At 35.3% G+C, this 11891-nt stretch overlaps 1 protein-coding gene across 5 annotated transcripts in view; it reads left to right on the top strand.

The window, feature by feature from the left end:
* Positions 1-1639: 1639 nt before the first annotated feature.
* LOC132275482 (calcium sensing receptor, chloroplastic) overlaps positions 1640-11891 on the top strand; it is a 33353-nt gene continuing 23101 nt past the window's right edge. For 2 of the 5 annotated variants that reach the window (XM_059776999.1, XM_059776998.1), the window contains exons 1-10: positions 1641-2069; positions 4155-5111; positions 5521-5621; positions 5720-5834; positions 6121-6198; positions 6388-6480; positions 7057-7140; positions 8136-8234; positions 10247-10309; positions 10838-10868. In XM_059776999.1, the coding sequence (XP_059632982.1) occupies positions 2019-2069; positions 4155-5111; positions 5521-5621; positions 5720-5834; positions 6121-6198; positions 6388-6480; positions 7057-7140; positions 8136-8234; positions 10247-10309; positions 10838-10868 (1672 nt within the window). In that variant the 5' untranslated portion in view covers positions 1641-2018. Of the gene's footprint in view, positions 2070-4154; positions 5112-5520; positions 5622-5719; positions 5835-6120; positions 6199-6387; positions 6481-7056; positions 7141-8135; positions 8235-10246; positions 10310-10837; positions 10869-11891 lie in introns of all 5 variants that reach the window. The other 3 variants (XR_009470641.1, XM_059776996.1, XM_059776997.1) reach the window with 3 other exon arrangements.

Below are 11891 nucleotides of genomic sequence, written 5' to 3'. Positions count from 1 at the left end.
ACTACGGCATTTTACAAGAGGGAAGAAGGCTGAAATGAAGGAAGAAGGATAACAGCCCCTTGAGCTACCGGCTAAGGGGGGGAGAAGAAGATGAAATGTTGACTTTTCATATTAAGACCCCTTATTTATAGAAAAACCCTAAAAGTGTCCTGAACGGGCCCAGTGGGTCCAGAAAAGTGGAATTTGCGCAGACGCGCTCAAACGGTAAAACATCATGAACGAAAAAGAACCGATATGAAAAAAAATGAACAACAGAAGAAACGATGTCAAAAACTGAGTCCCGTATAGAAAGGTATGCCTCAAACAAGTTCAATGCAAATCGGGGCCGAAAATCCTAAAATTAGGGAAAACGACTGGAAGGAAATTCTAAGAGTTCACGACTTGACAAAATATAAAAATGAATCCCGTACGGGAATCCAGGCTCAAAATGAGGCACTTTGCAATAACTTTCGTTAATTGCACAATGACCCTTCTAAGAAAGAATAACTACGAAACTGGCCCAGAATAAAAATATCTTCTTTTCTTAAAAACCTCTGAAACAAATAACTTCAAAAGATATTTACGAAAAATATCCCAAGAAATATCAATGTTTCTGAAGAATCCTTTCATCCACGCCCCTACAGGAAAAATGAATAACCGGTGAACTTTTCTCAAAGTAAAGTTACACGTTTCGAGGAAATCAACTGGAATGAAAACTCGTGAAGTCAAAACTCAACTCCGAACACAGAAAGTGAGGTTGAGCCAACAAAGTGACAAACGGAAAAAAGACGAAATATGAATAGTGTCTAAAAAATGAAAATGTGGAAATGACGCGATCGTTTAAAGAAGTTGTCAATTCAAAGGAAAGAGTTTCGGAAACTATTTCCGAGCACTCGAGACGACACTAAGTGACGAGAAACCAAACTCGAAAAAGAAAATTTAACGGAAAAAATTTATCTGTAAAATTTGAGAAAAAGGAAAGGAAGGAAAAAGATAGGGTCATTACAATATATATATATATATATATATATATATATATATATATATATATATATATATATAAAGTACATTTCCACTTTGGTTTGGAAGATTCATGAACATATGATAAAAAAAGTAACAAACCCAAATGATGTTACAATTAGAATCATGATCTGTGCACTGTGCAAGGAAGGGAAGTTGTAGGAATTTGTTGACATTTTGGATAGAATTCATGGGAAGAGATGTTCTCCTTCAGTGATTGTTAACACTTGTTTGATTTTTAGGGTTTTAGAAGAGGGAAGAATTGAAGAAGGGATGATTTTACATTTAGAAATTTTAGCAATATAAGATTTATATAGCATGAGAGTATTGATGGTATTTCATAAATTTAGTTTTATTTGCCTTTTTAAAAATGTTAATTGGGCATTTTTGTAGATGTACAATGACTGTGACCGGAAATGTGCCGGAAATAATTGTCAGGGACAAATTGTATATTTATGATAGTTGTGGCAGTGACTTGCACAATTTTGTTGTCGGTTGAGGTTTTTTTTTTTTTTAAATGCTTTTTTGCCTAAAAAAAAAAATTTAACAAATAATACAACCGCGAGTCTGTGACTTGTCCCCACAAAAAAACGAGAGGCAAAAAGAAGCGAAATAGGGGCTAAAGGGATGAAACAACTTCGAGGAGCCACACGATTCGATTCTGCCAATAACGTCTCCCAAGTCTCGCCATTTATTTATCATGTCAATTCACTACACAAAAATCTCAAACAACATCTACTCCCTTTTCCAGAATTTTACCACTCCAGTCCCGAGAGAGAAACAAGCTTTTCTAGTGTTTAGGATGATTCGTTATCAAACAATGATTTGATTCAATCGCAACTGAAATTTGAAAGTCATCAACTTTGGTGGGTTGTTTTGATTTAGCAGAGTCTCGTTCGAAATCAATTGGTTGCCTGTGATATTATTAGTACACTCTGTTTTGGTTGGTGGTGGGCTTCTTCATTCAACTTTTAAGGATTTTGTTTCCATTTCTGTGGGTTTTGAGCAGAGAAGATTAAATGACAATGTTGCCTGTTTGCTCAGCCACCACCATCTCTTCTCATTCCCAGGTGAGGGGGAGTTTTCATTTCCTGACTTGTAATTTACTGCCACTTAACGCTTTAATTTCTAGATTTAGTGCAACTCAAGCTTGAATTCCATTTAATAAATTTTGTTTCACAAGCATGTTCCATTTGAGATTTATTTATTTATTTTGTGGCCAGCACATTAAAATTAAATGCAGCTTGTCATTCATTCAAGTTGTTGGACTTTTTGTTTTCGGAGCTACCGAGAATTTTACTTCGCCAAATTATCAAAACTAGGTAGATGATGTAAAATGAATGTCAATGTTCAAGCTGCTGGAGTCTACTCTTGACATACACAAATTCATATGTGTTTGTCTGATTGCCAATTCAGATGGAAGTTGTTTCATATTCAACTGCCCATCGCCATGGTTTCTAAATAGATGGAAGGTTACATTTGTTTCACGTGCCAAAGTTCATACTAATTCTTATAGTATTAAGGTGTTCGTCTGATCAAAATGAAAATTAAGGTCTAAAAATTTTAGTGCCGAATTAATCTAGGTAGCTGAATTCATCAAACTGAAGATGTAAAAACTTAACTTATAGATTTATATCAATTTCTACAGCCATCATTCAGTGAAAAGTCAAATATCTTTGACTTGGAATTCAGACCATTATGAGTAGGAGTTATTTTTAAGAGACGACTAATTGTATGTTATCAGGTGCACTTAATAGAGAAACCACTGAAAATTGTCAATTAAACACTAAATTGGGTTTATGTGCAGATATACGCGTATAGTAGGGAAAGTACCCACCCTAATATTGTAGCTGATAATTTGTTTAAAACTTGAAAGTCACACTATAAGGGATCTCCTATTTATCTCCTATATCTCGAAAATTTCTATAATGTTACACATCCTCTTAGTTGACAATTAACGGCTGAGATCTTAAATCAGGTGCTAAGTTCAATTCAGCTACTAACATACTCATGATACATGTAGAGATGTGGAACTTCACATTTCATTGGTTTTATGAGGAGACTTGCTGAATGCTAATTTAATCATACAATGTATCCTTTGAAAATTTATAAGGTGATTGTTGGATGTTTTTATTATCTACTTTGAAGTTTGAATACTAACTCGGTTTGTTTCAATGTAAAATATTTTTTGAAAAGTAATTTTATTTCTATTTTTTGGTGTTTGGTTTTCCAAAAAACAAAAAAGAATATTTTACTTGGTAAAATCTTTTACAGGCTTCTTTGAAAAACGACTTATCGAAAAAAGGTTGGTAAAGCATTTTTCACACCCCTACGCGATCATCATTCATTTTTCACACCCCTACGTGATCGTCATTCGTTGATCGACGCTAGACAAATTCAATCCCCATGTAAAGCATTCTGGAAAAATTTTTCTGGACCTTTGCCAAACACTGGAAATAATATATATATATATATATATATATATATATATATATATATATATATATATATTACCTGAAAAAGTTTTGTACAGAAAATATTTTCCAAGGAAGATATTTTACACCGAAACAAATGGAGCCTAAATATCATCCACAAAGTAGAAGACTGGAATACTTTACTGGCTCAAGTTTTTGTTTAGAAGGTTTACCATTTGACAATTGAAAAGAGGGTGTTGACCCTCAATGACAGGTAGGATTTACAGGTTTCTATTTTCCCATGGTAGCATTTAGTCAGAGAACCATCTGTCAAATTTTAAGAGTGTAACATTTACCCCAATCCCTAAGGGAAAAGGTGTGGTGCTCTCTGGCCCATTGAAAATACACCCAATAAGACTTCAAACACTCCAAACCTGATTCACTCCATGACATATTTAGGCCTTTCTTAATAAGTAAAACTGTAAAATCCATTTCAAACAAGATTCGTCTTTTACAGGGAATATCCTTGTAGTTTGCTAAAAGTTCAGTGCATCCAAAAAATTTCGACTTCTACGAGTACATAAAGTGAGCATCTTGTTTTTCTCTTTCCACATTTTCATTTTAGAACTGTTGAAACAAGTTTTAGTTTACGCACTAACATAATGTTATTTTTCTACTTTTTACATATACATGTAGGATCTAACAATTTATCTGTGCTATATGAAACTAATGACCCTGCAGCTTGCTTTACATGGAAGGTTTCCATTCTTTGCTGCTTATCGGAAGGCATTCGAGGTTAAATGCATTGTGGAAGACAGAGTTGTTTCGTGCTTATCAAATGGAATTCATCTTCAAGGAATTTCCTTCAAATCAAAAGTTGCTACATCTTTCTGCTCTAATATTACTGAAACCGCTGAACAATCTGCTTCCATGGACTTCATTAACATGTCTTCCTACCAAAATGTATTAGATGCCAGTAAGTGTGAATTTTCCACTAACCGGAGTTACTCAATTGGTGCAATAAATGAACCACACCCTGTAGAGATAGGAGATCTGAAATTCGTAGAAAGTTCTAGTGTAACCATCAGAGAAGAGGAACTCGTGGACTTTACAGAACGTCTGGTGGAGAATACTAATATTGTACCAAAGCCTGCTGATCCTCAAACCATAACAACTATTGATGTTATTCAAGAAGATCCCACCTCGGTATCCAAGTCCTTGAACATGGATAATGATTCATTATCCAGTGTAAAAACAAATGTTGAAGATATTTTTGCTGGGGTCAATGAAACTATTAGAGATTCGGCCAATAAGGGAGAAAATGCTCTGAAAAAATCACTTGATGCAATTACTACCTCAATGATATCTGCTCTTAATGGTGTTAATGAATCAGTTGATAATGCAGTCAGTAAAGGGATCTCAGCTGTTGATGAAATGGGAAAATTAGCCGGTAATAGATTGACAAGCTTCTCCAATGACTTGAAGGAAGCCTTAAGCAAAGCAGGTATTATTGCTGTTGATGTGCTGAGACATACAGTTGTTGCAGTTGAGGATTCTCTAACACAGGGGGGAAACTTTGTTGTTTATGGGTATGGGTCCACAAAGGAATTGCTTCCTTCAGAGATCCAGAATTTGCTAAATTTGTCTGAAGACAGGGCAATAAAAATCTTGAAGCCATTTGGTACAGCAGTTCAACAGGTATATTCAGTCTTCATCTTTCCAGCATACAAATGGATCCCATGGCTTATTGGTTATCTAATACAGACAATTCTGTAGTTGTCTTCTTCTAAATGAAAAATCAGCCTCAGGAGCATATCTTGGTTTGGCTTATTGAGTCTCTAGGAATGGTTGAGAAGCATAGTAGATTTTTAACATTTAAACAGTAGAGCTTTCCTGGTTGGATCTATTCTTCTTAGGGGCATCAATCTCCAATCTTGCAATAGAATCCTCCAAAAAAAAAAAAATTAACTTGAAATATTATGGTAGAAACCAGCTGTATCCTTGTGAAGTTGTGTTCATATATAATCTGATCTTGTTACAAATATATTACTTTTTTTTTTTTTTTTCTCTATAAAATATTTTATGCTTTCACATGCACTGTTAGCAGGTTTACATTGCTTTAGATTGGTTGGAGAGAAGTCTTGGCTTGGATCCCAATGATCCAGTTGTCCCATTCGTTCTTTTCCTTGGAACATCGGTCACTTTATGGTATGGATATCCCTCTTCTTTTTTTTTTTTGGTAGTGGGAAAATTTAGTTATTTTTAACTTTTATGGAAGTTTATATTATTTATCAGATTATTTGCAGGGGTTGTTATTGGGTATTGACATATGGTGGATACGCTGGAGATTTATCTCCAAAGTCGACTTTGGAGCTCTTGACAAGGAAGGAAAATGTTGTACTCATTGATGTCCGGCCTGAGGCAAGCGACTGTAATTTTTTCCAGCCTTTTCTTTTGTAGAATAGTTTCTACCTGACACTGATTTAAATTAGGTTAAAAATATCTCCATCTCCTTATGTTTTCTCTTTCATTATATCTTGTATTTAGCGCTTCTAGAACAAATTCTAACTGGACAACTCGTTCATTGCGCCATTCTTGAAGGATGGGAGTTCTCCTACACCCAAGGAAATAGATAGTTACTCTTTATGGAGATTTTAAATTTTAATTTTTTGATAATAGTTGGTTATGCGTTTTTATATTCATGAAGGTTCTCAGGGAAAGAGATGGCATTCCTGATCTTCGACGCGCGGCTCGGTTTCGATATGCCAATGTAACACTACCTGAGGTTGGTTGACACAGTCTAAGGGTTTATCAGCCATTTCTTTTATGGGAAAGGAGTTCGGCATTTCCTTATGTTTGCTTTATAGATAAAGAATAATTTTTGTGACATAGATGCAAAGAAAATTATGCTGTATAGGGCAAGCTGTATCCCCTTTTTGTAGTTGTCTTTTACATATTTATTTTAAATTTTCAGGTTGATGTCTCGGTACAGAAGTTATTGAAGAGTGGAAGAGACCTTGAGGACACCTTGATTGCTGCTGTCACCCGGAACTTGAAAATTGTTCAAGTAATTAGCCTTATGTTTGTATATGGTTTTTCTACTTCATGTGTTTTAACATATTGGAGGGAAACTACATTAAAGTTCAGATATAAGAATATTTTCTTTTTTTCTTCCAGTCAGGACAAACCATATTTCATTCTCTAGGGCTTTTAAAAGAGAACAAAGGATAATTTACAAGTCTTCCCCTTTGATAAAACATTTACCCACTGCTTCACTTAAAACACTATTCAATTTATTTCACCATCTACTTAGAATAAAAAGAGGATATAACAAATAGAGCATGAATGATTATAATTTATCAAAAATATGTTCTAAATTTGTGTCATAATGATTTTAAAAGCATGACAGTGCTTTCTGTTGGGACTTTTATGGAAAGTGTAGCATTTACGAAATAATTTTGAAGCCTATAATAGGATCCAATTGTTGAAATTCAGGAAAGGGTCAGTTTGCTTAAATGTATGATGGGCTTTTTAGTGGAAATGAGGTTCTTATCTCATGTATTTTCTCTAGTAATATGTTCCCTTGTTTGGATCTGGATGTGGAAATGGTATCTCAGAATATTGTCTTTATACCTACCTATAGGACAGGTCCAAGGTCATTGTTATGGATGCTGATGGTACTCGCTCCAAGCGCATTGCAAGATCACTGAGGAAACTTGGGTTAAAGGCAAGTATAACATGAATCCATGAACATGATCTCTATTTGTCATGACAATAACTAAACTTCTAAATAAACCATTCATAAATTAGGAAAAGAAAGAGGAGAATGATATGTCCAAGCTTATGTATCAAGAATGCTGAAGTCTGTGGGATAAACATTGAAATTTGGATGTATTTTGACTTTCTTATTTCACAAGTTCCGATATAAAAAATAACTGTGATACATCCTCAAGTAAATTATCACTATACATCTGTTTAATAGTTGAGAAAATTTATTGGACATCTGTATAATATTTGAGAAAATTTATTGGACATCTGTATAATATTTGAAGCTAATAATGACCTCTCCTGTGGTTCTGAAACTATGTTGACCTCCCCTTAGGAAATTCACTGTTCTGTTCCCCTGACTTTTTAAATGATACAATCACTTTTTGATGGTTTTGCTCCTAATCATTGACATGTAAAATAACCATTATGTGTAGTACTAATGTCATTCCTAATTTATGTTAAACATCACTTTGAAAGAAAAACTTTCAGGCAGATGGGGTCATTATATATTTATGTTGGTAATAACGCCATAGAATGCTTATTAATTTTGTAAACTTTAACCCGGAAGAAAGGCCATTATCCTTTGTTTTGATAATAATAACTTGTTTCTTCTAATTGGCATACTTGTTAACAATATTTTTAAGTTCTCTTTCAAAATTAATTAATGTCGTTGGATACGCCAAAGATAGAGCTGTGAAAGAGAAGAACAGTAGGGACCAAATTAGAGCTTTGTGGTTTTTGTTTGGCATGTGGAATCAAATTTTGAACAACAAAGGTAATATAGAGGCCAGCATGCTGAATTTATGTTACTAAAATTGATTGCATAATTAGGTCAGACGTAGATATTGACATGTAAATAAGAAGGTCTTGCTACGTTGTCTTCCTCCTTTTGAAATTCCAAATCAGATGGTTAGAAGTTAATTATTGTTTTCATCTTTTATATTTGCATGACAGAGACCATACCTGGTCCAAGGTGGCTTTCAGTCTTGGGCAAAAGAGGGTCTCCGTATTAAGGAGCTAAAACCAGAGACAACACTTACCATATTCAATGAGGTTTCTTCAACTACTCTTTTTTTCTTTTCACTTTCTTTGGTAAAAATGTATCCCTCTTGGTGTCTATATGTGTGTGTGCGAGTGTATTCCATTTCTTATCTGTTACTACGTGTAAAGGTTGGAACTTCACTCACTCTATATGTGTCTTATGTGCTCGTATTTATATATGTTTGAAATCCTTATGTCATGTCCCTACAAAGCCTTGTATGAATAATGTGTTGTGGAAAATTTCTGTATTTGATAAAGCATTGATTCACAGGAACAATTTTATTAAGTTTGGGGGATTTGTGCACTAGGATTCATCAAATTGAGTGAACAACCTTTGTTGGACACCACTTGGCTTCAATAGTCCTCAAACAATTTTGTACACCACTCATAAACTACATTTTCTTTGTATTAACAATGTCCAATTTAGATATAAGGTAATTAGGTGCTATTTAAGTACTAACTAAGCAAGCTATAAGCTCTTAGCATACTTTTGAAAGAAATGAAGTCAGAATAGAGTATTCTTGAGTGATATACCATATATACTTAGACCTTGTAGGTATTTGATACGCTTTACCCCCCGTGGCACTCACCACATCATCAGTATGCCCACATAACAAAAAGTCAAGTAGTCAACTAGGAAGTTATAAGGCACTTGCCACATCATCAGTAAACCCCGAATAGAAGACTGAAGGACTGGAAGACCTGAGTTGGGAGCAGGACTATGGAATTTTTGGGATCGAGTTGGTACTTGGTTTGGTGATTGAAGTCTAGGGCCCTTCAAGAAGGCGATTCCCATATATCCTATCCCCACCCTACCTGACCATATTAGCATCATTTATAAATAATTACCCTTATTACACTTAACAATTACACACCCTATCCTTGTCTCTCATTACTTTGTAGTTTTTTTTTTTTTTTTTTTTGTCACTATAGCAAAAACTCATATGTTGCCTCAACATGAGTCACATGACATCACCTACCTTGAAATTTGCATATAAAAGATCCTTCCACCAAGACTAAGGGGTAGAGGCAGAAATGAGGGGGGAGCCACCCCCATATTCTGAACTCTCTTTATAACTCACTCATGCTCTCTCTCACCTCACCAGGCTCACCCTCTAGACCTTCACCAAGGCCCAAGGGAGTCAATGGTGAACTTGCACACTGCCATACTTTCTCTCTCTCTAGTCACATAAATGATTGTTATTGGTAAGTGTTACAAGTGGGACTTGTCCCACATCGGATTTGGATGGGAGTTGAAGTGTGTATAAATGGGTGGGTATGCAACACTACCCAATAGTTTAGGGTTTTGGGTAAAATGGGCAAGCGCCCACCCGTTACAGTAAGCTTGTGCTATGTCGCGAGTAATGCCTTATGTTACACACACACACACATATATAAGAACCCACACCTACATACCCTAAGTTGAAGCAGTCTGAAAAATGATGATAATTAGTCCCAGAAACTATTTAGAAGTGGAACTCTCTCCAAGAAGCATCTTGAAGAGAACACCAAGTCAGTGCTCCAATAAGCATTTGAATAAAGCAATTCTCTCTCATTCAAATATATTGACTGTAAGGATTCAAGGATGAGAGAGATGGTGTATTCTAAACTTAACTGCTTTACTAAGAAAAACATTGGAAAAGATTCTTTGCAGAAGTTCTGAGTATGTGGCCTAACAAGAATTTATAGTGACCTGACTTGAATATAATAGATTAAATAGATATTTCTAAAATTTGTGCATGCTATTTTCTATGATTTTCCTGGAAGCCCGTAGGAGTTTAAAGTTGTTCTTGTGTTTGAGAATTGAGCTACATCCTCAGATCAGATAAAAAAAATTGAGGGTTTGTCACAGACAATAACTGCACTGCTCGCATATTAATGAACTGCATTTTAACAGTCATTATGTGGGAGCTTTGTTTGATTGCCTAACTAGCACTGATAAATATTTAATTTAAATTATGTTTGAATACTTAAAGTACTTAAATGTTTTGTTATATGCTAATGTAAAATTTGAATAATATTAGGAAGCTGAGGCAATCCTAGAGGATATCAGCCCTACTCCATTACAAGTTCTTGGTTATGGAATGGTAAGACTAGTTTTACTTATGTTACCTTAGTTTTGTCATTAATTGAAATGTACTTGCTTATTACGAGGTTTCTTTTTCCTTTTCTCGTATTCAAGATTTTTTTGAAGGATCATTTAAATCTTGAAGGATTGACGGAATAAAATTTTAAACATTTTCTTTCTTTTATTCTGCTCTTGACATTTATATTAGTAAAGTTTAATCTCGGAACCCATAATTCAGAGGGTCTCTGTTCCTTGCAAAATTTTTGGACCAGAGAGATGCCTTGAACAGTATGATATTTTGCACTGTTCTTTTGGTTCAAAATCTACGGCTCACCAATCTCATGGATTTGGTTTTACTATTCCCGGAAGATCTTGTGTTGGTCTACTGAGATGAAATGTGCAGTTCTTTTGTATATCATTTTTTAGTTAATTAATTGTATTTTAATATTATCAGGTAAAGATTTTATGTGCTTCTTGAGTTAATTTTGTGATTTTTGGAAGTTAAACATGCATATTTGACTAATTAATGTGAGTACTCTGTGGACAGGGTTTTACTGCAGCAGCTTATGCATTACTAGGTGCGTATATTTTCTTCCACTAAAGCTTTCGTGTGATATAGTAATTGGGAAAATGATATTAATTACTTTGTTTGAAAGTGATCTTATATATATATATATATAGATGCTCAAGTGGTTGATTACAACTAGGAGCAAGTATTTCTTAAATATTGTTTTTTAGGTAAGTAAAATTGTATAAAAGCGCTCAAAAGGGGAGCGCATCCCAAGAGAATTACACAAGGCGAAATAGGGCCTCTAGACATTCAAGTAGTCCAAAAAATTGACTATCTCCTCTAAAGATCTATAATATCTCCCTGCAACCCAACAAGAATGAGTAGAAATAATAGAGAACTTAAGCATAGAAATAGGATTCTCCTTTTCTTCGAAAGATCTCTTGTTCCTCTCGAACCAAATACACCACCAAACACACAAAGGCGTAATCCTCCAAGCATCCCGGGCTTAGGCCCCCACTATACAACCTCTCCAAGCCTCAATCAACCCTCTGGAGGATTTGGGCATGACCCACAGAGCACCAAACAAACCAAGCATCAAATCCTAACAATCTCTAGCAATGGTGCAATGCAAAAGGAGGTGATCCACTCTCTCCTCATCACGGAGACACATGCAACAATAGTTGACCACAACTTGATTCCTTCTCCTCAAATTATCCTAAGTTAAAATCTTCCCCAAAATAGAAGTCCAAGCAAAGAAGGCCACCTTAAGGGGAGCCCTAGATCGCCAAACTGCCTTCCATGGGAAAGAAAGCCCATCCTACTCCGTAAGACACCTATAGAAGGACCGAACATCAAACCGATCCTGAGGAGCAAGGGCCCAAACCCAACAATCAGAAACACCACCCGTGATTTCCTGACGATACAGCAATTCTAAGAAACCAATGGCATCCTCAATTTCCCAATCCTGAAAATGCCTCCTAAAACGAATATCTCAAGACGATCTCCCGCTATCAAGCCGACAACAGTTGACCACCATGGCCTGCCTATCCGTTGCAATCCTGAAGAGTCGGGGGAAAGCGAGAGCAAGAGA

Source organism: Cornus florida, unplaced genomic scaffold (genome assembly GCF_030987335.1).
Source record: "Cornus florida cultivar Cherokee Brave unplaced genomic scaffold, ASM3098733v1 CherokeeBrave_3.0.0_Hap2_Chr09, whole genome shotgun sequence".
In the NCBI taxonomy this organism is placed as follows: domain Eukaryota; kingdom Viridiplantae; phylum Streptophyta; class Magnoliopsida; order Cornales; family Cornaceae; genus Cornus; species Cornus florida.
Note: the sequence above shows the minus strand (reverse complement) of the source record. Positions and strands in the feature narration are given on the sequence as shown.